The 27,655-nt window shown below is 39.2% G+C and overlaps 1 protein-coding gene across 2 annotated transcripts in view; it reads right to left on the bottom strand.

The window, feature by feature from the left end:
- The window catches only part of LOC111150525 (synaptotagmin like 5), a 120,721-nt gene that overhangs the window by 28,550 nt on the left and 64,516 nt on the right, over window positions 1-27,655 (bottom strand). For both annotated transcript variants that reach the window (XM_022508018.1, XM_022508016.1), the window contains exons 4-8: window positions 26,617-26,725; window positions 23,479-23,613; window positions 12,695-12,836; window positions 9,462-9,591; window positions 7,761-7,867 (exon numbers count right to left, since the gene is read on the bottom strand). In XM_022508018.1, coding sequence (XP_022363726.1) covers window positions 7,761-7,867; window positions 9,462-9,591; window positions 12,695-12,836; window positions 23,479-23,613; window positions 26,617-26,725 — 623 coding nt within the window. The remainder of the gene's footprint in view (window positions 1-7,760; window positions 7,868-9,461; window positions 9,592-12,694; window positions 12,837-23,478; window positions 23,614-26,616; window positions 26,726-27,655) is intronic.

Here is a 27,655-nt window from a genome sequence, read left to right as displayed (position 1 = left end):
ATATATATATATATATATATATATATATATATATATATATGAATACTTGTGTGCACATCTTTGTGGGGACATAGCTTTTCCCTTCTCTTACACACTCTGGAATGGAAATGTTGGGTTGTATAGTAACTGTATGTTTTGCTTTTAAAGACACTTCCAGGGGTGCCTGAGTGGCTCAGTGGGTTAGGCCTCTGCCTTCAGCTCAGGTCATGATCTCAGGGTCCTGGGATCGAGACCCGCATCGGGCTCTCTGCTCAGCAGGGAGCCTGCTTCCCTCTCTCTCTCTCTCTGCCTGCCTCTCCATCTACTTGTCCAGCTTTTTTAAAAGGAGGAAACTAAGGGCGCCTGGGTGGCTCAGTGGGTTAAGCCTCTGCCTTCGGCTCAGGTCATGATCTCAGGGTCCTGGGATCGAGTCCCGCGTTGGGCTCCCTGCTCAGCGGGGAGCCTGCTTCCTCCTCTCTCTCTCTGCATGCCTCTCTGCCTACTTGTGATTTCTGTCAAATAAAAAGAAAATCTTAAAAAAGAAAAAAAAAACCACTGCCAAGCTTTTATTCCTGAGTGTCTGTACATTTTCCCTTCCTAAACAGCAGTGTAGAAGAGCTTCAATTTCTGTACATCTTTGCCAATAGTTCTTTTAGCTGATAGCCATTCTAGTAGATGTTAAGTGGTATCTCATTGTAGTTTTAATATTTCATTTCTTTAATAATTAATAATATCTTTTCACATAGTTATTGAATATTTATAAATCTCCTTTGGCAAAATATCTATTCAAATCTTTTACCCATTTTCTAATAGGATTATGTCTTTTTATGTTGATTGTAGGGGTTCTTTATATATTCTAGATATAAGTCCTTTTACAAATATATGATTTGCAAATATTTTACTCAAGTCTATGGCTTTTCATTTTTATAACAATGTCTTTTTAGATACAAAAATTTTAACTAAGATAAAATTTATCTTTTTCTTGAATGTATCATGCATCATATGTTTGGTGTCATATCTAAGAATTCTTCACCTAACATGAAGTCTTAAAGATTTTCTCCTAGGCTTCATTTTAGAAATTTTAGTTTTAGTTCTTACATTTAGGGATATAATCCATTTTGAGTTAGTTTTTATTCATGGTGTGTGTTTTTGGAGTTGTTATTTTATTATGGCATATGGATATCCAATTGTCCTATCATGATCTGATGAAAAGATCCTTCCCTCATTGAATTGCCAAAAATCAACTGACAAAATATATAAGGGCTTATTTCCAGACTCTCAATTATATTCTTTTGATTGCCTATGTTTATGCCAATACTGCACTGTACTGATTACTATAGCTGTATACAACGTTTTGAAATCTACTAGAGAAAATCTTCCAACTTTGCTCTTTGAAACTTATTTTCTTATTCTGGACATTCTACATTTCTGTGTAAATTTTAGAGTCAGCGTTTCTATTTCCACAAGATAGCCTGCTTAGATTTTAATAGGGTTTGTGTTGAGTTTATAGATTCACTGGGAGAGAATATTGAATCTTCTAATCCATGTGCATACAATGTCTATTTATTTAGATCTTCTTTAATTTAGCTCAGCAATATTTTTCTAAGTTTCAATACAACTGTCCTACAGTTTTTTGACAATTTTATTCCTAAGTATGTTATTCTTTTTCATGCTATTTTTTTTCTAAATTTTTAAATTTTTTTTATTAACATATAATTTATTATTAGCCCCAGGGGTACAGGTCTGTGAATCGCCAGGTTGACACTTCATAGCACTCACCATAGCACATACTTTCCCCAATGACCATAACCCAACCACCCTCTCCCTACCTCCCTCCCCTGGCAACCTTCGGTCTGTTTTGTGAGATTAAGAGTCTCTTATGGTTTGTCTCCCTCCCGATCCCATCTTGTTTCATTTTTTCCTTTCCTACCCCCCAAGCTCCCCACATTGCCTCTCCACTTCCTATTAGGGAGATCATATGACAATTGTCTTTCTCTGATTGACTTATTTCGCTAAGTATAATACGATCTAGTTCCATCCACGGCATTGCAAATGTCAAGATTTCATTTCTTTTGATGGCTGCATAGTATTCCATTGTATATATATATACCACTTCTTCTTTATCCATTCATCTGTTGATGGACATCTAGGTTCTTTCCATAGTTTGGCTATTGTGGACATTGCTGCTATAAACATTTGGGTGCATGTGCCCCTTCGGATCCCTACATTTGTATCTTTAGGGTAAATACCCAGTAGTATGATTGCTGGGTCATAGGGTAGCTCTATTTTCAACTTTCTGAGGAACCTCCATGCCATTCTCCAGAGTGGCTGCACCAGCTTGCATTCCCACCAACAGTGAGGAGGGTTCCCCCTTCTCCGCATCCTCACCAGCATCTGTCATTCCCTGACTTGTTAATTTTAGCCATTCTGACTAGTGTGAGATGGTATCTCATTGTGGTTTTGATTTGCATTTCCCTGATGCCAAGTGATGTGGAGCACTTTTTCATGCTATTCTTAATGGAATTATATTCTTAATCTCATTTCAGATTGTTCATTGCTGATATATAGAAATACAATTGATTTTTGTATATTGATCTTCTATCTTACAACCTTGGTGAACTTGTTCATTAGTTCTAGTAATATTTTTCTAGATTCTTTAGGATTTTCCACATATAGAATCATGTCAACTGCATATAAAGCAGTTATTACTTCTTTCTTTCTAATGAGATGCCTTTCTTTCCTTTGTCCTGTTTCCTCCTTTTTATTTTTCCTTTCTTTTCTTTTTCCCCTTCCTAACTGCATTGGCTAGAATCTCCTATAAGATGTTGAACAGAAATGATGAAGGTGAAAATCTTTGTGCCTTGTTCTTGCACTTAGGGGGAAAAGCATTTTTTTTTTTTGCCATCATGTATGATGTTAGCTGTAGGAATTTTGTAGAGGCCCTTTATTACACTGAGAAAGTTCACTACTATTTTTTCGAGAGTTTTATTATAAATAGATGTTGAATTTTGTCAGATGCTTTTTCTGTATCTACTGAGATGTGGTTCCTGTCTTTTATTATACTGATGTGTTTTATTACAGTAATTTATTTCTAAATGCTGAATTAATATTGCATCCATAGAATAAATCCCACTTGGTTATGGTGTGCAATCCTTTTTCATTACCGGACTTAGTTTTCTAATACTTTATAAATGGTTTTCCCATCTGTATTCATAATGGATATTATTCTGTAGTTTTCCTTCCTTGTAATGTCTTTCTCAGCTTTGGTGTCAGGGTAATACTGACTTCACAAAATGAATTGGGAAGTAATTTTCTGAGCAAGTTTATGAAGAATTGATATTATTTCCTTTTCAAATATGTGACAGACTTCATCAATGAAGCAATTTATTACTCAGCATTTCTTTAGGGGAAGATTTTAAATTACTAATTCAATATCTTTGCTTTTAGATTTGAGAGAGAGAGAGAAAAAACGTGTGCACACATGCAAGTGGTGGTGGAGGGGAGGGACACAGGGAGAGAGAGAGAAATCTCAAGCAGACTCCTTCGTCAGCATGGAGCTTGATGCGGGGCTCAATTTCATGACCCTGAGATCACAACCTGAGCCAAAATCAAGAGTCAGATGCTTAACCGACTGAGCCCCCAGGCTCCCGTTTAATTCAGTATCTTTTTTACTTAAGTATAATTAACATGCAATGTTATATTAGTTAAAGGTGTATGATATAATGATTCAACAATTCCAAGTATTTCTCAGCACTCAGCAAGTTAAGCATACTCTTATCCCCTTTATTTCATCCATCACCTCCAACTCCGGTCTACTCTGGCAATAACCAGTTTGTTCTTTGCATTTATAGGTCTAATTATGCTTTTGGTTTGTTTATTCATTTCTTTTTTGATTTCACATACATGTGAAATCATATGGTATTTGCCTTTCTCAGACTTATTTTATGTAGCTGTATACCCTCTAGGTCCATCCATGCTATTGCAAATGGCAAGATTTCATTCTTTTTGAAGGCTGAGTACTGTTCCATTGTATATAGGTACATCTTCTTTATCTACTTATCTATGGATGCACACTTAGACTGCTTCCATATCTTGGCTCTTGCAAATAATACAGTGATAAATATAGGGATGCATGTATCTTTTGAAATGAATGTTCTTGTTTTATTTGGTTAAATACCCAGTAGTGGAATTACTGGACTATATGATAATTCCATTTTTCATTTTTTTGAGACTTGTCATACTGTTTTCCACAGAGCCTTCATCAATTTGCATTCCCACCAACAGTGTATGAGGGTTCCTTTTTCTCCACATCTCTACCAACACTTGTTATTTATTGTCTTTGACTCTAGCCATTCTGACAGATAGAAAGAGATAGCTCATTGTGGTTTTAATTTGCATTTCTCTGATGCCTAGTGATATTGAGCATCCTTTCAAGTGCCTGTTGGCAATCTGTATGTCTTCTTCAGAAAAAAATGTTTATGAAAGTCCTCTGCTCACTGTTTAATTGGATTGGTTTTTTTTCCCCAGTGTTAAGTCGTATGACTTCTTTACACATTTTGGATATTAACCCCTTAATGGATAAATCATTTGCAAATATCTTCTCTCATTCAGTAGGTTGCCTTTTTTTTCATTGATGGTTCTCTTTGTGGGACAAAAGCTTGTTGTTTTGGTATTGTCCCAATTGTTTAATTTTGCTTTTGTTTACCTCGCCTGAGGAGACACATTTAGAAAAATGTTTCTATACCTGATGTAAAAAATTACTATGTTTTTTGCTAGAATTTTTATGGTTTCAGGTCTCACATTTAGGCCTTTCATCCATTTTGAGTCTATTGTTGTGTAAGCTTAAGGAAATAGCCCAGTTTCATTCTTTTGCATGTTATTATCCAGTTTTCCCAGCCTCATTTGTTGGAAAGACTATGTTTTCCCCCTGCATATTCTTGCCTCCTTTGCAATAGATTAATAGACCATTTAAGTGTGGGTTTATTTCCAGGTTCTCTATTCTGTTCCCTTGATCTCTGTATTTTTGTGCCAGTACCATATTGTTTTGATTATTACAATTTGTAGTATAGTTTGAAATCTGGGATTGTGACACCACCAGCTTTGTTCTTCTCCAAGGTTGATTTGGCTATTTGGGGTCTTTTGGTGGTCCCATACAAATATTATGATTATTTGTCCTAGTTCTGTGAAAAAAGTTGTTGGCATTTCGATAGGGATTGCATTAAATCTGTAGATTGCTTTGGGTAGTATGGCTATTTAACAATGTTTTTTCTTCCAATTCATGAGCATGGAATGTCTTTCCATTAGCTTATGTCCTCTTCAGGTTCTTTCATCACTGTTTATGTAAGTTTTCAGAGTATAGGTCTTTCACCTCCTTGGTTAAGTTTATTTCTATGTATTTTATTCTTTTTGGTGCAACTACAGATGGGATCATTTTTTCCTCTTTTTGCTACTTCATTATTAGTGTATAGAAATGCAACAAATTTCTGTGTATTAATTTTATATCCTGTGACTTTACTGAATTCATTCATCAGTTCTAGTAGTTTTTTTGTGGAGTCTTTAGGGTTTTCTTTACACAGTATCATCTCATTTGCAAAGAATGAAAGTCTTACTTCTTCCTTACCAATTTAGATACCTTGTATTTCTTTTTCTCATCTGATTGCTGTGGCCAGGGCTTCCAGTACTATGTTGAATAAAAGTGGTGAGAGTGGACATCTTTGTCTTTTTCCGGATCTTAGATGAAAAGTTCTGAAGCTGATGTTAGCTCTAAGTTTTTTCACATATGGCCTTTATGTTGAGATATGTTCCCTCTAACCCCCCTTAGTTCAGAATTTTTATTATGAATGGATATTGTACTTTGTCAAATGCTTTTTCTGCATCTACTGAAATGATCACATTTTTTCCTTTCTCTTGTAAATGTGATGTGTCATGTTAATTGATTTGTGAATACTGAAGCACCCTTGCATCCCTGGAATAAATCCCAATCGATCGTGGTGGATGATTTTTTTAATTTAATTCTATTTTTTCAGTGTTCCAAGATTCATTGTTTTTGCATAATACCCAGTGTTCCATGCAATACATGCCCTCCTTAATACTGTGGTGGATGATTCTTTGAATGTATTGTTGGATTCAATTTAACAATATTTTATTGAGGATTTCTGCATCTGTGTTCATCAGACATATTGGCCTACAATTTTTTTTCTTCATTATGTCTTTATCTGGTTTTGGTATCAGCATAATCCTGACCTTACAAATGAATCTGAAAGTTTTCCTCCTCTTCTATTTTTTGGGAATAGGAATTGACTTCTTTAAATATTTGGTAGAATTTACCTGTGAAGCCATCTGGTCCTGGACTTTTGTTTGTTCAGAGTTTTTCTATTACTGATTCAATTTCATCATTACTAAATGGTCTATTCAAATATTCTGTTTCTTCCTGATGTAGTGTTGGTGTTGAAGTCCTTTGCTTATCTAGGAAACTCTAACTCTTTTTCAATTCTGAAAAGGATTGCTGGGTATTCTTCGTTGTAGGTTTTTTTTTTTCCTTTCAGCACTTTGAATATATCATGTCACTCCCTTCTGACTTGTAAAGTTTCTGATAAAAACTCAGGTTATAGCCTCATGGTGTTTCCCTTGTATTTAACTTGTAAATATGTGTCTTGATATGGACCTCCTTGGGTTAATTTTATTGGAGAATTTCTGTGCCTTTTGGATTTGAATGTATGTTTCCTTGACTAGATTGGGGAAGCTTTCAGCTATTATTTCTTTTAAAAAGTTTCCTGCCCCCTTTTCTCTGTCTTTTTCTTTTGGGATCCCTATAATGTAAATGTTATTATGCTTAATGATAGTGTTGACTTCCCATAAGCTATTTATTCTCATTTTGTATTAATCTTTTTCTTTTTGCTGTTCAGCTTAGTTGTTTTACATTACCCTGTCTTCCAGATTGTTGATTTGCTCTTCCGTATATTATAACTTGCTGTTGATTCCCTTTAATGCATTTTTAATGCCAGTTATTGAGTTCTCTAGGACCAGAAACAGTTTAATAACATTGGAATTAGCTGTTCTTTAAAGGTTGAACAGAAGTAAGCTTTGAAGCCATTTGATCTTATAGCCTCCCCATCTGCTTTCTATGGTGGATTTAAGAAAATACTTTCCAGGTTTCTTAACTCTAGTAAATAACACTGAGTTTTAAAGCTAAGTTTCCTGTCTTGCTCCGGAAAATTACATTAATGTCATTTACCATTTGTGCTATATCTTTCTTCCAAGGAATTCTAATTGCATTATAGCAATTAGAGAAATCAGAATCAAGATATTAGAACTGGAAGGAACCTTAAGAATAATCTAACTTAACCTTCACATTTCATAAATGAGTTCACATAAACATTAATTTTCACATAATTTAGTTTCAGTTAAGGGGTTAGTTTATTAGGGGTAACTTCAGATATAGAAATGTTCATACAAGCTATATAGTCAGCTGAGTCAAGTAAAATTTGGTTTAGGAAATGTTGGGATCCTTTACTTTCCAGGTTTAGATGAAATGATGTTAATCCAGGAACTGAAATTCCCAACAGGTATTTTTTTTTCTTTATTGAAAACCTTCACTCATTAACTTGACTACCAGTTAATTTTTCTAAATCATTCTTTAGCTGTTTTTAATGTATTGAATGTGAATACTAATAGGAACAGATTATCATATATCTTCACTTTATTCTTCCCTAAAATTGGAAAGGTTTGGAACAAGACTGTCCTTTCCTCATGATCATGACTTTCTTCCACATCCAACTTACCAAGTCTTTGTCTAAAGCCCCAGGGACGGACTTGCTTCTTATGTTTACAGTATTCTCTAAGTCTTCTGGAAATGACCCACTCAGATCTAACTCAGATCGACTCCGGTCTGGAGGAAGGAAGAGAGAAGGAGAGATAGGAATCCAGCTAATTTTGTTAGAAGATTTCCCTTCTCATTGCAAATGTTTTATCTTTTTTCCCATTCCTTCTAGGTACAGGGCATAGAGTGTCATAAAAGCAACAGTCAGAGTCAGTAACTCATGCTGTTTACACTAATGTACTTTGTTTTTTTAAAAAAAGTATTTGAACACTGGGATACAGATGGCCCTTATTTTCACTACATCTGTATCTTTGGGGTAAATACCCAGTAGTGCAATTGCTGGGTCATAGGGTAGTTCTATTACTAATTTTTTGAGGAATCTCTACACTGTTTTTCCAAAGTGGCTGCACCAACTTGCATTCCCACCAACAGTGTAAGAGGGTTCCCCTTTCTCCACCTCCTATCTGACACTTGTTATTTCCAGTCCTGTTAATTTTGGCCATTCTAACTGGTGCAAGGTGAATACTTTGCTTTTAAAAATATAATTTAAAAAATGATGCACAAGTCAGTAATGCTGTGGGCAACTTACTAAGGCACGGTTTACTTACACAGAACAGTTCTATATCAAAGTCCTGCTAAAATAGATAGAGTTGCTCATAATGAGAAAGACTAATGAGAGCAATTACATGCTTGAGTTTGAAATAGTAAATTAAATAATGCAGAAGGACTTAGGACAGTGCCCGACACAGAGTATGTACTCCATAAACAGGAGCTGTTGACCAGAAGTAAGAGCAAAATGATCTATGAGGTTGGCTTCTATGCTCGTTTAAAATTTTTCTCCTAATGGGAGAACTAATCTTATCGTCCCGATCAAAATGCAACAATAGCTACATATATTTAGAAAGCGCTTTGGGAGCCTCCCGACAAGGAAAGGCTCCCCAACTCGGCACACAGAATCCAGCCTCAGGCTTTATGTAAATATCATCATTAGGTATAACAGTTAACTTTCTCCTGTTGAGGATTTTGTCATGCTTTTAATTCTACACAAGGGACATAAGCTTCATAACTACAGCATATTTCTCTAAAGAATTTTCTTATTTATAGGTAATAAAATTACAACACAATTAATACCTGCTTCCCAGGGTTGCTGTGATAAAGAAGTGGAAGGATATATTGTACTGGAATGTACCATACAAATGAAAAACATTGTTATTGATACCTTACTGCTGCTTGCAAATAACTCTTTATTTAAACCACAGGATAATTCATCTGTCTAGACATAAGGCATTTATGTCTACCATGTCAAATGAACGATCATTTCCTTGAATTCCGGGAAAGCGCCTTTATCTTTCCATCAAATGAACCAATTCTATGTCCTACATTCCTGTACTGACATTTGGTACAGCTCTGAAACTTGGCAGTGATGCCTGACAAGCGTGCACACTTAATCAATGGAATTTTGCATGAATGCAAGAGGCTCAGGGCATCACCTGGGTCTAGATTTAAGCTTTTCTTATGGAATGGGACCACCATGATGAGTCAAGGAACAGATGGTGATTTTCTAAAGCATGGAACGTCCACGGAATGTCACACAAGGCAGTTAATTTCAAATGATTTAGTCATTTTTTTTTAAAAGAAGAGTAATCATGCCGTAAATACCCACCTGAGGAGAGGGAGATCTCAGACACCGCTATGGAAGGTGTACCAGAAACATTTCTGTGATGACTCTTTGTGAGGTCCTCATACGTGCTTTCGATGGCAGCCAAATCCATGGAACTTTCAAAACCATGTCGCTTCTCACAAAGTAAAAATGAAAAAAAAAAAAAGCCAACATTATGATGACTGTAATTTACTTTAAAAGCCTCCCATATGAATATACTTCAGTATAACCATAGTGGTGGTGTATTCCTCTTTAGGGAGGGCTGGTGGACATTGGGGAGATCCTCATCATGAATACAGAGAACCCTGAAGCTTACCATCAATAACTGCGCTGTAAAATCTATACCAAGAGGTTTGTTAATTAACACAGAAGTCATTCAAAATTGTGAGTGTTCTACTATAGGGTTAGCAAGAAAAATGATATAAGTACCTCCAATCTTACAGGACCCATATATGGGACTCTGGCTAGCTTCACATCCCCAGAGTAATGTTCAAGCTTAGTATTCTTCTTGTTCCTATGTTTATCCCCACTTTGAACACCCTCTTTCCTCAACCAACCCTTACCTCCTCTACCCCCACTTAATGGAAGACCATGACCCACAATCCAGGTGAACGCATGGCATAGAAGGTTCCCCAGGATACTGCCCCTGCCTCAGGCCCAAGTCTGTGCTGATTGCTCAGTGCCACATCAGTTACTAAATATTTTGAATATCATTCCTTGTTAGGTTGCCAAGAAGTAAGGGTAATCATCAAATATCCACACAGTTTTCTGGCTATTGAACAGTACCACTCACCGAGCTTCATATAAAAATTTATGAAATTTTAAATATGCTTTTTACCTTATCAGCAAGTACAATTCAGACTTTAAATATTGAAAGAAATGTTCTATTATTCTTCAGTCTGTCTGAATGCCTTTTGGCATTTCCTTAAAAATATTACAGAATCTGACAGTTCCTAGCCTCTGCTTTTTTTTTTTTAAGTTCATGATTATTTTTCTGAAGTCACATTCTAGGAAGAGTCGATATTTTAGATAAATAACTTTTATATTCAGTATTTAGCTACTTTTGTTATTGAAGCATTGTTCACATATAATGGTAGTGTCAGGTAGATAACACAGTGATTCAACAATTGTATACGTTTTGCAGCACTCACCACAGTAAGTTTAGTCACCATTTGTCACCATACAATGCTTTTACAGTATTATTGACTCTATTCCCTATCTTCTCCTTTTCCTCTCCGAGAATTATTTACTTTAGAAAATTTTATACATTTTACAAATTTCATTTATGGAATAATTTATGGAATTTATAAAATTCCATAAAAGTTTGTACTTCTTAATCCCCTTCACCTCTTTCACCAATCCCCTCATTTCCCTCTCCTCTGGCAACCACGAGTCTGTTCTCTAATATATAGGAGTCTGTCTCTGGTTATGTCCCATTGGTTCATTTAGTCTGATTTTCAGAGTCTATATATTAGTTAAATGGTATTTGTCTTTCTCTGTCTGATTTACTTCCCTTAGCATAATATCCTGGAAGTCCATCTGTGTTGTCACAAATGCTATGTTCTCATTCTTTTTTATGGTTGAGAAATATTTCACTGAGTGTGTGTGTGTGTGTGTGTATCTACACCACATCTTCTTTATCCATTCATCTATCAGGGGACACTGGGGTCACTTCCATATCCTCGTTATTGTAAATAATGATACAATATACACAGGGCTGCAGATATCTTCTTGAATTAGTGCTTTGGTTTTCTTTGGGTAAATAGCCAGTAGTGGAATTACTGGATCCTATGGTAATTCTACTTTCAATTTTTTTTTTAAGAAACCTCCATAATGTTTTCCACAATGGTTATACAAGTCTGCGTTCCCACCAACAGGACTCAGGATTCACAACCTCCCCTTCGATCTCGTTCCGAAGTCTAGATTCTCACCTGCAGTGACACAATGGCATCCTAACTGGCCTCCTGGCTTCTCCATTTGTTCCCCCACAAATGCTTCTCAGCACAGCCCCCAGATCCCATGTAAAGAGAAGCCACATCCTCTGCCCGTTTTTTAATTGAATTTTTTGTTTTTGGGGTGTTGAGTTGTATGAATTCTTTATATATTTTGGATTAAGGAGGGCACTTATTATGATGAGCACTGGATGATGTATGGAATTGTTGAGTCACTATATCGTACACCTGAAACTACTATAACATCGTATGTTAACTATACTGGAGTTAAAAAAAAATTAATCCAGACAGAAAAACCAAAAAAAATTACAAAAAAGAAAAGCCACATCTGCTCAAACCCTCCAGCTGGCCTCATCTTATCCCAACTGAATGTCAAATTGCCTACAACAGTCTGGCCATGTTACATCCGTGAGCTAATTTCCTAGGATCCCTCCCTTTATTCACTTGCAACAGCTACGTTGGCCTTCTTGTTCTTCCTTGAACATACCAGGCATGTTCCCACTTCAGAGTCTTAGCACTGGCTGCTTCTCCAGGAGATTAAAAATATTTTAGCTGCTGGGTGAACAAGTGCATCGACCATTCAAGATGGAGGCTGGCCATAAGTAACCGGAACAGCCTTCCCCATATGTGTACATCCTGAATATCAGTGCTGCTCCTGCCCGAAGGGACACCTTGCTACAGACTCCTGCATGGCTGATTCTTTCACTTCCCACCACCTTTGCCTGACTAGGACCAAGATTTCTTAAATATACATGCCAGCTACATTTATGGAGTTTGCTGCTTAATCAAAAAAAAATAATCTAGATGCTCAGTCATTCAAAGGAACAACTTCCACGTTCCATATATATTTTATGCATAATGCGATTTATGTCTTCATTATGTGTTGGTCTCGAATTTTAGCAGTGTTCTAGAAAGGAAAACTATTAAAAATTTTCAAGAGTCTACTTTTCCTGATTTAAATCAGTGTGGAAAATGTTTCGTGCAGGCAACTTACGAGTATCTTGACAGATAACATGGAGGATTAAAGGGGAGACTTCTAAACATTATTCAGGTTTTGTTTAAACCATATAACCGCCACCTTTGAGCCTGCTCCTTCCCTTTGCTTCTCACTTCTGGCTTCCCACCAGGAGCAAAGGATGAGGAGGCTCAGTCTTGATAAAGAAGTTTCTACAATTAAGCAGCATAAACAGCATGCTTCGAGATACAGAGAACCCAAACCCAACCAGGCCATGATGGTGTGGTCAGGTCTCAGAAGCTGGGGGTCCTTTTGCATTTGGTACTTACTCGAATGCTGACTGAGGCCACACTGTGTGTGCTTGGGGCTGGTGACCTCTGAGTGATGGAGGTCACACCACTGCTCCGGCTGCTTTTCGGGGTTGAGGGGCCAGCTTCCTGGTCATTAAGATCGGATGAACCCGTGCTTCCCCTAAAAGAGAAAGAATATTCTGGATTTAACATGGTCAGCAGCTACCATTTCCCTTTCTTCCTCAAAGACTCGCTAGATTCAAGCCCATCTGTCTGACTCCAGGGTTTTTGAAAGTGAGCTTCGTCCTTCCATTCCAGCTTTATTTCCCACTGCTCACCAGCATTCTCCCAGCTCCCAGACAGCCTCCTCGCTGTCCTCTCAACCCACCACACTCATGGCTCCTGCTTCTGCTTCTACCTCTAAAGCTTTTGCTGACACTCTCTCCACCTGATATGCTCTATTTGCCACTCCCTGTTTATGCAAATCTTCTCCATCCTTGAAGGCCAGGCTGAAGTCCAGCCTCCCCCATCAGGGTTTTCCTGACATTTACAAGCCTTGTCAAGCTCTGCTCTGCTCAGTTCTTGTTGACTTACAGTCTTGACCCAACTGTGTAGTCCTTGACTACAGAATGTCTTATTTGGCTCCCCAAGAGATACACATATGTACGCCTTGGTTCTTCTTTCAACCTAAACTCCCTGGGGACAGAGTTCATATTTACCATGGTATCTCCACCACCTTCATAACACCTTGGTGCAAAGGAGGCACTCAGTACATATTTAATCAAAAAGTGGAAATTATGTTGTATTTCTCTGTGTTATTTCAGCGTCTGACTCACGGTACAGATTAAATAAACGTGGTATAAAAATAATGACATTTGGTAAATGGGTTTGACTCACTTTGTTTGCTAAAACTGATTCAATTCCATTCAATAATGATTAATAAAAAAAATAGTTCCTGCCCTTGAGGTGAACACAATTTTCTCATTACATGGGAATTTCATAACTAAGTGTAAGTTTTGACAAATTAGAGTTTAAGAGAAGTGTCTGTTCTATTTCATTATTTATCCTCAGTGAGCACAAAATACACCAAGTGGTAAAATAGAAGCCTTTGCGAATTTGCTCTTTTATTCACTACTTATTAAGTTATAAAGGCATCTATAACAATAAACATTTTACTGTTTAAAGCCTCACAGTGATAGTTAACAGTGATTAGAACTTACTGAAAAGATATGCTAAAGAAGAGAGAAATGTTTTTTGGCTTTTGTTTTTGTTTTTTGTTTTTTAAGAATGTCTGACTGTTCATGTGACATTACTCGAAGACAAATCTGGCAGGAGAAAGAACGGGCATTGACCGCTGCAGCTATCATCTACAGCTCATAAGTTTTTAAAGACTGCACCAGAGAAGCCACTAAAATCACATCAAATATGCCCTGCCTGATACAACTATCTACCACCACCCTCCATCACTATGTAAATAGAAGCTACATTTACTGAGTATTTTCTAGGTGTTTGACACTCTCCATTCCCCAACATCCCTGTTTAGAAAAAAAAAAAAAAAAAGATATCAATAGTCTTCTTTTTAAAATTTTATTTATTTATTTATTTATTTGACAGCCGGAGATCACAAGTAGGCAGAGAGGAAGGCAGAGAGAGAGAGAGGAGGAAGCAGGCTCCCCACTGAACAGAGAGCCCGACACGGGGCTCGACCCCAGGACATGGGATCATGACCTGAGCCAAAGGCAGAGGCTTTAACCCACTGAGCCACCCAGGCGCCCCAATAGTCTTCTTTTAAAGATGAGAAAACGAAGTCTTGGAGAGGTTAAACAATTATTCCAGATATGCACACATGTGTCTGTGTACACACACAACACACACCACCACTACGATTACCACACTCTCACCTAGGTAGTACGTAGGAAAGTCAGGATAAGAACTGAGATCTGCCTGTCTCCCCAAAGCCTGTGCTCATCCCAGTTGTTCATACTGCTTACTCATTATTTCCCCCAAATCAAACTGATGCAAGAAGCAGGTTCTACATTGACAGACACAGCTATATCATGCAGAAAATAACCCTAGGATCAGAGAGCTGGGAGGTAGTTTCTTGGAATCTGATTAAGAGAACTAAAAAATTTCTCTGGGTAACATTCTTCTTTTTTTTTTTATTTATTTGAGAGAGAGAGTGAGAGAGAGAAAGCATGGGATGGGGGAGGGTTAGAGGGAGAAGCAGACTCCCTGCTGAACAGGGAGCCTAATGTGGGACTCAATCCCGGGACTCTGGGATCATGACCTGAGCCGAGGGCAGATGCTTAACTGACTGACCTACCCAGGCACCCCGGGTAGCATTCTTCTGATACCACATAGAAACAGTCTCTGGCTTCATCTAGAGATGGCACTCTGAATTAATTATAGATTGCTCAGGAGGGGTCAAGACTATGTCTTGATTCTGATGAAAGAGAATATAAAGTTTTGTGATTAAATAAACTGCTATAATTTGAAATTATAAGTTCCTTGGTAAATTTCTCCCTCAGGGGCTACACTTCCACACTTGAAAATAGTTCACCATCCAAGTGATTTTGCTCGTCTCAGAAGTCCTACTTAGAAAGGTTGTAGAGACCTATCCAGGAATGCTGTGCTGTGACAGTAGGTTCTCTACTCTCAGAACAATGTTACCACAAAAATCTCTCTCTCTACTCTTTTAGGTAAAATCTCCTTGGGGAAAAAAAAAGAATACACATGAATTTGGCAGAAATGAGCCAAGAAGTTACGACCCAAAGGGACTCATGGAGATTTATCTGTTTGTGCCTGTCCTAAAGGTTCTCCTTGACCCAGGTGGTTTTGAAAAAGTCCCCATCATGGATTAATTTTGCTGGAACCAAAAGTCCTACTTATGTAGAAGCTCAAGCATATGTTGATTAATTGTGGTGATGACATTCAAAAGGCTATCCTGTAATAAGAAAAAAATTCTTATAAGTCAGCTACTGAAAATTGTTGCCAGAATCATTATCTCAAAAATGACATATAATTTCACATTTGTCCCTGACATTTACTGTGAGCATCTCAAAAATATTTTCCTCTCAGGTGATTGTCTCAGTTTGTTAGACTAAAAAAGATTTTGTCTAATGAGGCAGAATTTCATAAATATTTGGATGCCAGCTCTTTCAGATGTTATATAAAAATATGACATGGAGGGGCGCCTGGGTGGCTCAGTGGGTTAAGCCTCTGCCTTCAGCTCAGGTCATGATCCCAGGGTCCTGGGATCGAGCCCCGCATCGGGCTCTCTGTTCTGCGGGGAGCCTGCTTCCCCCTCTCTCTCTGCCTGCCTCTCTGCCTACTTGTGATCTCTGTTAATAAATAAAATCTTAAAAAAATATATGACATGGAATACATAAATCTTTGCCACTTAAATAGGAAGAAGATAAAGTTTAAATTCAAGAAGTTTAAAGTTCAATTAAGAAAGAGGGCAGAGGATCTGAATAGACATCTTCCCAAAGAAGGCCATCCAGATGGCCAACAGACACATGAGAAGATGCTCACCATCACACAACATCAGGAAAATGCAAGTCAAAACCACAATGAGATCTCATCTCACACCTGTCAGAACTGCTAGAATCAAAAAGACAAGAAATAACAGGAGTTGGTGAGGAGGTGGAGAATAGGGAACCCTGGTGCACTATTGGTGAAATGTAAATTGGTGCAGCTGCTGTGGAAAACAATCTGGAGGTCCCTCAAAAAATTAAAAATTGAAATATCATATGATCCTGTAATTCCACTACTGGGTATTTGCCCAAAGACCACAAAAACACTAATTCAAAGGAATACATGCATCCCTATGTCTAGAGCAGCATTATTTACAATAGCCAAGATATGGAAGCAACCCAAGTGACCACAGATAGATGAATGGATAAAGAAGATATGGTATGTATACAATGGAATATTACTCAGCCATAAGAAAGAATGCAATCTTGTCATTTGTGACAACAGAGATGGACCTAGATGGTAGAATGTTCAGTGAAATAAGTCAGTCAGAAAAAGAAAAATACTGTATGATTTCAGTCATATGTGGAATCTAAAAAAACAAAAGAATAAACAAACAAAAAGTAGAATTAGACCTATAAATACAGAAAACAAACTGGTGGTTGGAAGGGAGGGGGATGGGCAAAATGAGTGGAGTGGGAAATAAAGTCTTCCAGGCATAGAGTGAAGAAGTCACAGGAATAGAATGTGCAGCATAGGGAATATAGTCAATGGTATTGTAACAGTGTTGTGTGGTGACAGATGGCAGCTACCATTCCAGGGAGCACAGCATAACATATAGAGTGGTTGAATCACCGTTGTACGCCTAAAACTAACGTGATCCTGTGTGTCAGCTGTACTTAAAAAAATGAATGAGCTATTTTTTTTAGATTTGTATTTATTTATTTGCAAGAAAGAGAGAGAGAGACGGAGCACAAGCAGCGGGATCAGCAGGCAAAGGGAGAAGCAGGCTCCCCACTGAGCAGGGAGCCTGATGTAGGACTTGATCCCAGGACCCCAGGATCATGACCTGAGTTGAAGGCAGATGCTTAACCAACTGAGCCACCCAGGCATCCCTGAAAGAGCTATTCTGATTCACACATCATGTTACTGATACTTAAATCAGAAGTATTACAAATCAGCATCAACAAAACTTCAAGCTAAAATTTGCTTAAAGTGAAACTGGCAAGAAAGAGGTATATTTTTCCTGTTCTAATAGAGCCCAAAGTGTGGGGATAGGACAATGCCTAGGGAGCTTGGACATTCCAGCTTACTTGAAAGACATATTTCCTAGAGGAGGAAGCAGTCTCATTTACTTTAGCTTATGAAATATACTATAAAAGCCTTCCATTTTATTATCTCTAATATCATGCTGGCCCCAAATCTTGATAATGGCTTTCTAGATGTATCTATTTTATTTATTTATTTATTTATTTATTTATTTATTTAGTCAGTTAGTTGTTTGTTTAAGAGGGTGGGAGAGAATGAGAAGGCGGAGTGGCAGAGGGAGGAGAAGCAGATTCCCCGCTGAGCAGGGAGCCTGATGCAGGGCTGGATCCCAAGACCCTGAGATCATATCCTGAACCAAAGTCAGACCTTTAACAGACTGAGCCACCCAGGTGCCCCTAGATCTATCTATCTTTCTAAGGATAGGGGAGAGAGACTATAATTTAATGAGCTGCCTTTGTGGATTATGTAACTGTCTCCCAGGAGTTGTAGTCTGAAAAGGATTTCCCAGGATGCAACCTTCCCAGAGGGGACAGACAATGTTGAGTCTGTCCCTGCATGGTTAAACGAGTACTCCCCTAAGGAAGATGAACCAAAAAGCAGCATTAATCTGAGAGATACTACCACTCACTGGCTAGTGCATAGCATGACACAGAGACTGCATGGTATTCTTTCTGTGGTTTATGCACTCTCCTAACCTTTTTTTGTTAATCAGATCTGAAACGGATATGTACGCAAAGCAAGGGAGGTGGCAGTGAGAAAGTGAGGGGATCCCACTACATGGGAAAGAGATAAACATGAGAAAGAAAAGAGAAAAAAGGTGAACGTAGTTCAACTTTCCAGTCTTTGGTGATCCCAAAATGCTTCATCTTTGTCAACCGTCTTGCGGGAGATGGGTGGCCCTTATCCTTGGCTTCATATCAGAAACACTAGGGAAGCTTTTAAAAATCCCCATACCCAAAGGGTGCCTGGGTGGCTCAGTCTGTCAAGCATCTGACTTTAGCTCAGGTCATGCCTTTGGGTCCTGGGATCGAGCCCCACATTGGGCTCCACGCTCAGTGGGGAGTCTGCTTGTCCTTCTCTCTCTCTCTCTCTCTTTCTCCCTCTGACCCTCCCCCTCCTCGTACTCTGTTCCTCTGTTTCATTCTTATCTTTGGTCACGTGGTCAAGTCTTCCCCATCCCTTAAAACTGCTTAGAGGTCATCTCCTTGAAGCTTCCCTGAATCCTCTGTAAGGGTAAGTGCCTCCTTCTGGTTTTCCCATAGCACACGGAACATCTTTTTAACATGATAAAATATTGTCTTGAAATTATTTGGTTGTCCCAATCTTCCCCGACAAAGTTTGTGAAGTTCGTGAAGGGGTTGGATAGGATCATTGTCTAAACTCTTCCACACTTAATCACCATTTGGAATACGGTACTAGGTCAATAATATGGGCAGAATTATGTATTGAATTTTATCTGTATAAATACAATTTATAGGTGAGCAAGTCATATACCTCTACTCCTCAGTGAAGAAGAAAGGCCATTGTTGTATCTTAGCGACCCTGAGAAAGTATGCAGCACATAATACACCCAAGTGAAAAAAATTATTATACTGGAGGATAGAATTGTGTTAAATTTAGTTCATTGAAACAGAACACGTTGGGGCAGTGAATCTTTGGGAAATGACTGGAGAAACAGATCAGATAGCAAGGAGGTGTCTTTGGGCTTACAGTTGTTTGGCCACAACAATGAAGCACGTGAAGAACCCAGCTGTGATCCAACCAAAGTATAATATCAGGCGTCCGGCTGAACCACCAAGTCTCTGGAACGCCTCAAATTACTGTCATTATAAAAAGGAAAGTCACGTGTATATAAGGTAAACACAAATCAGGGATAGAGCAACTGGTGGTCTGACCAACTGCACCTTTGGAGGAGGGATGGGGGCGTGGTTTGGAGGGATGCTGTAGCAGAGAGCAGTGCCCCCAGTCATTGCCCCTTAGCCTTCACCTCTACCTACAGAATCCTGTTTACTGGGAATACCCACAAGTCTGTGCCCGAAGACTTTCTTGGATCACGAGAGCATGGGGTGCCTGTACACAGAACAAGTCCCAAGCGCCAGAGAGTTAGTGCCCTCGAAATAGTCCTCAACCAGTGAGCAATAGGAACCTGGTGTATACATACCCCGGCTTCCCAATCCCTTGACTGGATAATTCTGGGGTTATACACTGTTTCCTACAATTACCCACAATAGTAACTGACTTAATGACGCTGTCTTTTTGGCTTCCTTTCCTTCCCTAGATAACTTCCCCAATCCTCCTGGGTTTCCAAGACCATATTGTAAAGAAACGACTTGCTTTCGAATTCTTATTTCAGGGTCTGTTCTGGGGGAGTCCAAATCAAGGTAGGTGTGTATAGTGGGCAAAGGATGAGCAAAAAGGGATGACTGTGAGAAAAAAGTAGAAGTTTCTAGCTGAAGACATGTTTGACAACTCCAAATCTCTTGTTGCTCCCACTGATATAGTCACAGCCCAAGTAAACACCCTTGTGAATCTGCTATGCTTGCCACATTCTCCAGTGTGAGGACAGAAATGCTGCTAAGAAACAAAGCATCACCCCTCAATTATTTTTTACTGAACAGCATGAATTTTAACTTCAAAGTTCCATTTTTCCTTTGTTTTTTTAGGGGACATTGTTGATGTCCTACCCAGATCCACTCAGATCACTTGTACCAGCTCTGAGTGCATTCCTGCTAATGACTTGCACCTATGGCCTTCAAAGATTTGCCCTTTAGCACAGGGGCCTAGATATGCTTTGGAGTGTGTCTCCTCTGACCCCCATGGTTGGAGTTATCAAATAAAATACAGAACTTTCAGTTAAATTTTAATTTCAGATAAACAATGAATACTTTTTAGTATAAAAATATACTAATACTTATAGAGTATATAAACGAAAGTATTATTTCATGGGAGTTAACTTATTTAATTACTTATTTTGAAAAGATTTTATTTATTTGACATAGAGAGAGCTAGCACTAACAGGGGGAGCAGCAGGCAGAGGGAGAGGGAGAAGCAGGCTTCCCATAGAGCAGGGAGCCTGATGCGGGGCTCGACCCCAGGACCCTGCAATCGTGACCTGAGCTGAAGGTAGCCACTGAACCGACAGAGCCACCCAGGCACTCCAGATGTCACTTTTTTAAAAAGTAGTTTATCTGAAATTTAGGTTTACCTGGGCATCCATCCTGTACATTTAGTCACTAAATCTGGAAACCCTCTCCACAAGAATCCACAGTCAATGGCTAATTGGTATAGGAGTGCAATGGTCCAGCTCCTCGAAATGGAAAAACTCAGAGACACAATTTAGGATCCAGAATCCCTTGTAGGATCAAGCTGAGTTTTCACATTCCGACCTCATCTGAGATGGCACATTGCTTGGGTTCTTTCCTTTCTTTATTCTGCTTCCATTCCTCCTATACTGGTTTCTCCTGGAATCATTTCATTAATAAACCACTCACAAATCCTTGTCTGAGGGTATGGTTCTGGGTGAGCATGACTTCAGGCAGATATCTCACAAATCAGACCACATTAACAACTCATCACAATGTAAAAGGGATTAGGTATCCCTGCCCTGAAGAGCATTCTGTTTAACAACTATAGCTTAATGCATATTCTTTTTATTTTTTCAAAAGTCTCCTATGCCTCATTTGTCAAGTCCCTAGCAACAAGGGAAGAACAATTTGCCATGTTCTTCTGGGAGGCTGCTGGGCCTTGCCTAACCCATTCATACTGCTTTCCAACTGCTGAAAAGAAAGTCAACCAGGCATCTGGTAAAACATTGTTTCCACTCTGGTAAGATAAGAGTTTCAAACAAGAATGCCCAGGGCCAGCTGCTCCTGAAAAAGAGCAATGAACCATGAAAAAGTAGGCATTATGGAGGGGAAAGGGGAATTCATTGCTAAACTGGGTCAGGTACGAGACCAAAGAGACTGGGCTCTTAGACTTTCTTTAGAGAAATTTGCTGTTCCATCTTCGAAAATGAGTTACCGGGGAGAAGGCAGTTTTGCTTGCAAAACCTAAGGAGAAAAGAAAGTCTGCCAGTTTTGCTATTTGCCTTTGCAGAATTACTGCAGCTTCAAGCAAACAAAAAGGAGCTAACGTCTTTTGGTGATGAGAGTTGAGAAAAGATGGGCTACTTCCTGCCCAACTTTCTAAGGAATAATTTGGGATGACGTAGCTCATCTCACTGTGGCAGTCCATTAATGAGTCATCACTTTGATAAATGCACGTTCTAGGAAAAGAACATTTTGCTCTACTGATCTCCCAAACAGCTGTTTTTTTCTCTTTCTTAATGGGAAAACATTGTTCTTGACATGCTGAAGCCAAACCAACCCTGACTACTACATTCTGATCTTCTAGAAACCACTTCAGGTTTAAAGATCAATCTATTTCGCCTCCTTTCAGTTTACAACAAGAACAAGAAAATCCTGGGTCAGTGCACCAGAAACACGTTCATATGGCTTTATAACTTAATGATTATTTATACCCAGCCGTGGATAACACCCAAGAAATAAACCCAGGCAGGTAGATTCTGGAAGAACAGCAAAAGCACTGTGATACTAGAGATCATGCCCCTTATTCTTGTTGAGTAACCTAAAGACTAATTAATTTAAAATGGAATAACCTGTTGGTTGAATCAAGAGATTTTTTTTACAAGTTTTTTTTTTTTTTAACAGGAATCCTATCTTTCCTCTTTTTATAGATATTGTCCTTCTGAAATGGTAGCTGTAATTCCAGAAGGGTAAGTGCTTTCCTGAATTTGTTACCAACATGGCTCATCCATGGAGTCCCCAAGAGGCTGGGCAAAAATAGCAACACTAACCTAGTTGCTTATCATCTCTAAATAATTTGGAGCGTGTCTGAGACTCAGGAGTTCAACAATAACCACAAACAAAAATGAGAATTTTATAGAAAGATTCTGTGGAAATTGGCATGAGGCTACCCTAAGGTCAGTCAAAGGAAACTATTTCAAAGACAAAAGCAACCAGGGTTTGAATTTCTTTTTTTTCTTATCATCGAAGAAGTATATCTATATTCTTGAAAATTTAAAAAATACTGAATATCATGACGATCTTCTGATAGTGGATGATAAAGGATTTATCTCCTACTTCCTTATTTTTTTTTCTGAGTGGTTTTACATAAAGGGCACTACTTTGAAACAATGCTATATAGAAAAAAGTAGCAGGTATGGAAAGTAACCATGGGGGGTGAAAATGAATAGTAAAAAGAGGGTCCTCTCTATGGGGATTTGGTGTTCCATATTCCAAAATGAATTAAAAGGGAGAATTCAATTCTGCTTGTGTAACCCAAGAAGGCTTCACTCCCTGGCTTTGCAGAATTACTGCAGCTCCAAGAAAAAAAAAAAAAGGTAGTTAACATTTGGACAAACCAGTGAAACATGAGGATAGATGTTTTTTTCTCCTCATGGCTTCTGATAATGTATTCATCACAAAAATAAGCCTTTGCTTATGCCCTGAGAGGATAAAGAAAATCCAGCCGGATATGAGATGACTATGCTCTTGGCTACCCTTTCATTTTCCTTTTCTTGACAAGGTGAAAACTCTGTGTATAGGAAATTCTCCACTGACCCCATTGTTAATGAGTTAGAAAAGGTGGAAATAGAAAGAAGTGGAATTTATGGAAATTCTCTGGAGCAGTTCAACTGATGAAATTATTATCAATTTTTTAAAAGCTGCAAGGAATATATATATCCCTCAGAGGTTTCTTTTTCAGAAACTTAAACAGAAAGATCACGAACTCAAGGAGCAGAATTTATTTTTCCTGTATATCTCCATTCGAACCGCAGCCTTAAGCACCAGAACATCAAGTCTCATCCTTACAGGTAACACAAAAGATTTTGAGAGCTGTAATTCCAGAAGGGTAAGTGCTTTCCATTTCAATTAAAAAAATATCCTCCTGTCTTTTCATATTATGTTGGGAGTCCTCCAAGATGTAATACTTTATAGGTACCTAGAAGCACCACTTGAATGGAAATACATTAATTTTCTTCTCAGGCTCTACCACTGCCTAATCTGTATGCGCCTTACCTGTCTGAACCAGGGACTGACTTTAAACTCCGAAAGTTCTGGCTGTCTAGGTCCAAGCTGTAGCTCCGCCCACTTTCCATTTTTGGAGTCATGATCTCTCCCCTGGTTGCTGATCTGAACTTGCTCAGAAGAAATCTGAAATTACATAAATAGGTCTATACTTAAAAAGTAACATAAGAGAAAAGGCATTTTAAGATATCCTTTCAAGAATACCGTTTCTTAAAAAAAAAAAACAAAATACCATTTCTAATATTTTCAACAGTAAATAATTCTTCAATAAAACGGCCTTTGGCCTGAGAGCTCCTGGGGTGTCCCCAGTGCCTCTGCAAGTACACTGTCAAGGGTGAGTATAGAGGAAGTTATCACATTGTCCCAAGGCCTTACCACTTGCTGGTAGACCAGGCCTCCATCCCCGCAAGGAAAAAGACCATCAGCTTTCGAACTCCCCACTGTCACCTGAGAATAGAGAAACATGGCCTGGGTTGAGCCTATGTTCAGGGATGCTAAGGACAGGGAGCCTGGACTCCCCTTGCTCAGAGAGGGGAGCTAAAATGATTCTCTGGGACAAACTGAGGTGGCCACAGATTAGCTTACAGCTCCGTGAGAATAGCAGCTCTGTCCTGCTGGTTTCCTGACAGCTCCCTGAGCTGAGAGTGATGCCTGGCACCCACGAGAACCCAATCAATTCTTGCGGAATGAATGACTAAACCCAGGTGGTGGAAACCATCTTTCTGTCTTTCGTGACATTTCTCCCCATGGGAGTGAAGTTTGAACAATGGAGTGTCTCATGTACGATGAGATCTGACTCTGTTGCCATTTTACTAAATTATTTAGAACTTGAGCAAAAATAGCTTTTCGGGAACCGAGATTTGAGTCATGATCCAAGTTACCGAATGCCCAAAACCTAGGGGTTTTCAAATATACTTTAATAAAGAACCAAAGCTATCTTCTTGTTGTGACGACATTGGGAAAAGCCAGTTCTTTTACCTTATATTCTAGTTTTCTAGGTGTACTCTAAAGGTAGGGGGACAATCTTAAGAAAAGCTGCCAAGATGCCTCTGTTTCAAAGATATATCAAGAGTGTCTTGTCAAAGTGTCAGAAGCTTCAATCTAATGGGAAAATTACATATTTTGGTGAAAATGACACTTAATATACTATTGGTCTGGGCTGCTCTGAGCCCCCTTACACGTGACCCCACATCCATTCTTCTACTTAAGCTGTTTGTTCCAAGTGGAATCACTCTTCCCCACGTTTGGCTATCCTGGATCCCTGCCCATCTTTCCAGGTCCTCATCTAGTCACACTTACAATTTGATGTCATTCCCAATGGCCTCTGTGACCTCCTGCCACTGATTAGCTAAGCTTCTTCTTTAAGATTTACTTAATTATTTATTGCATTATGATCTCTCTTGTAGGGAAGTAACACCTCATTTCCATTTAGAAAGACTTTCAGGTAGCTCATATTTTCATCTTACACTTTCCCAAACTTCCTCTATACAGATTAACTTTCCAGGCATGAACCTTTTCTACACAACTAGCTGTTACAGTTATTGAAGACAGTTCCATCAGATCTCAGTTCTGAGTTCCCCCAGGGCACGGTCCGGTGCTGTGACTGTTTTAAATTCAGAGCGCCTACACTTCATTGTGCTGGTGGATTACTTCTTGTCTCCCGGCTCCAAGTTCATCACTCTGTGACCTATGCAGCGAAGCCTGGGCTAGCATCTGCAAATTACGGCTCCTGCAAGCACTTGTGTGCTCTGCGTGGCTTGTTCAATCAAGCTGTTGATTGTTTTTGATGAGCCAGGCTAGAATTTCCATGCCAGAAATTGTAGCATGAAAAGAAAGAAAAAGAAAAAAATAAAGAAAAAAGCCACAGGTCCAGTGCTGAGGGAACTCACAGTTAAGTACGTCCTGGGACGACTGTAATGGGAATGAGGTTGAAAGGTAGGATTGGGTCATATAATGGAAATCTCTGAATGTCATGTTTTAAGGAGTTGGAATGAACTCTCAGTTTTTCTAAGAGGAGTGAGGGCGTGGTGTCAGACTACCAGGTAAGGAGGGATATGCAGGCACAAGGCCTTGTGGGAACGCTGAAGGGCGATGAATGAATTCAACCTGGGAGGAAGGACCCATCCGTGGGGTGGGATGTACAGTTGGTCACTCCAGGCTCTCTCTCACATTCATCCCCGCTAATTAATCAAGATGTGGTTAGTCACGAGTGTCCGAGCTACAGGACATTTAGGTTTCATTCCCACTCAGAGTTCGTGATTCAAAGAACAAAAACCAAACCAAACCAGACTTTCTCTGGAGCCAGAGAAAGGCTCAGATACTAGTAATCACTCATGCTGCTTCCCACTGAGAGAACAAAACACTGCTACCTAGAGAGAATCATGCACTGACTCAGCAGGTGTTAGAACCCTCACTACCTAAGCCACAAAACAGACCAACAGTTGCCTGAGAAAAAAAGACCAGCGAAATGCAGAGCTGGGAGGCAGAAGTTGGCCTTTTGGTCCTTTCCACCTGCATTTTTGGGGGTCTCTTTCCTCCCCTGAGGAAGCCCCTATACCTCTGGTTTCCTAGTGCCTCTCTGAATTGTTCTCCTCTATGTGTCTCCCGTTCTCATTTCTGGTACTTGAAACATATCTTTTCTGAATTAATGAGGTAGCCAAATGGGATTTCTTCCTTAAGGAAGCCCACATTTTAAACAGGGGACACTATGTTTTAAGCCCAATTAATCAGTCTTTCATTTGGTTATTTCCTGTATCAGCACTCAGGTTGCAGGTTGGTGGCGACATTCTACAGCCAAGCCAGTTGTCATGTCTTTATAGACAAGACCGGTCCTGACAGGAAAGCTTCTACCTCGAAGTAATGAGGACCATTCTGGGCAGGACCAGATATGTTAAATGAAATAAAAACTTTTACAGGTTCAGGTCCAAGGGGAAATTTAATTATCTAAGACCAAAAGTAAGTAAGACTGCATTTCCTGAGGGGAATGATAGGAGAACATTGCCTTGGTTGGGTATGATGACCTTCTCTGTGTCACTGAAATGATATCCAACTTGAAAAAACCATGGAGTCTTTATTTCAGAGGTTTCTGGAATAAAGATCAACTATTCCTTTGGAAAAGGTGTGTCTTACCCTTTTTTCCTGGGTCCATCACGACTGGCCTTTTGCCCGGAAGAAGGTGAAGTATCTGCCTTTTCTGGGTCCTGGCGGGATTGCTCTTGACTTTGTGTTTCTTCAGTTCCTCATTAAAAACAATCAGAAGTCAAATTTCCATACAAAATGGCCAGAAATGAGAGCAATTTTCTATTCTTCATTCACTTTCCTACGTTAGCATGGGACAAAGAAGTCTATAATAATTGGCGATGACATTGCCATCCTGTCTCCTAGTCACACAGTTATTTCTAATCTGCTGAGTGCTCTAGAGTTAGATGAAGATGATGATCAGGACTCATCTGTGGGAGGTTTGCTGAGGTAAGCTTTCTAGGGATGACTATGATGGAGGAAGGATGTATCACCCCCTCTACAGATATTTTTAGGGTAAAGGAGGCTGGGTTCATGAGAAATCAAAATCCCTAGAGACGGGATTATAGAAGCAATACCTGATTTCTGAGCACATAAACCAGATTTCCTGTGATGGTGAGCTGCTTGTCGACACCTCATGGCTTGAGGGAGTCTACATTCTGAAAGGGGCTGAGGTTTGGGTGGGGAAAGCAGCCAGAGCTAACTGCTTCACTCTAGCTCTACTCCATCCTATCCTCCTGTGGCATCAGAATTGATCTTACCCATGTGGGAAAGCCCGCCCTTGCTGGGGCCACACCTAAAAGTGACAGTGAAATCAGTCCCAAGTCTCCCAGCTCTACCTTCCGGACTTAAAAACAAGGGCATTTGTCTCTGGATATGAAAGATGAGACACCCTAGGAACTAAAGGGTATTCATTCCACCCCAGGCATTGTAACAACCAGAAACACCCCCTTTCATTTCTAAATGCTCCCCTGGCTTGAGGGAGGAGGGCACGGTGCACAGTGCCATCTCTTGGTTGAGAACCACTGGATTAGTAAAAGGAACATGTAAAAGATATTTTATGGAAATACATCGTGTTGAAAAAATGAAGGATTGCTTTCATAATGTGAATCATTTAGTTCATCTGTTATATGTTACTTTCTTAAATGTC

The sequence above is a fragment of the Enhydra lutris genome, unplaced genomic scaffold, assembly GCF_002288905.1.
Source record: "Enhydra lutris kenyoni isolate GAN:26980312 unplaced genomic scaffold, ASM228890v2 scaffoldscaffold23, whole genome shotgun sequence".
Lineage (NCBI taxonomy): Eukaryota > Metazoa > Chordata > Mammalia > Carnivora > Mustelidae > Enhydra > Enhydra lutris.
The sequence above is the reverse complement of the archived record's forward strand: the minus strand, read 5'-3'. Positions and strand labels throughout refer to the sequence as shown.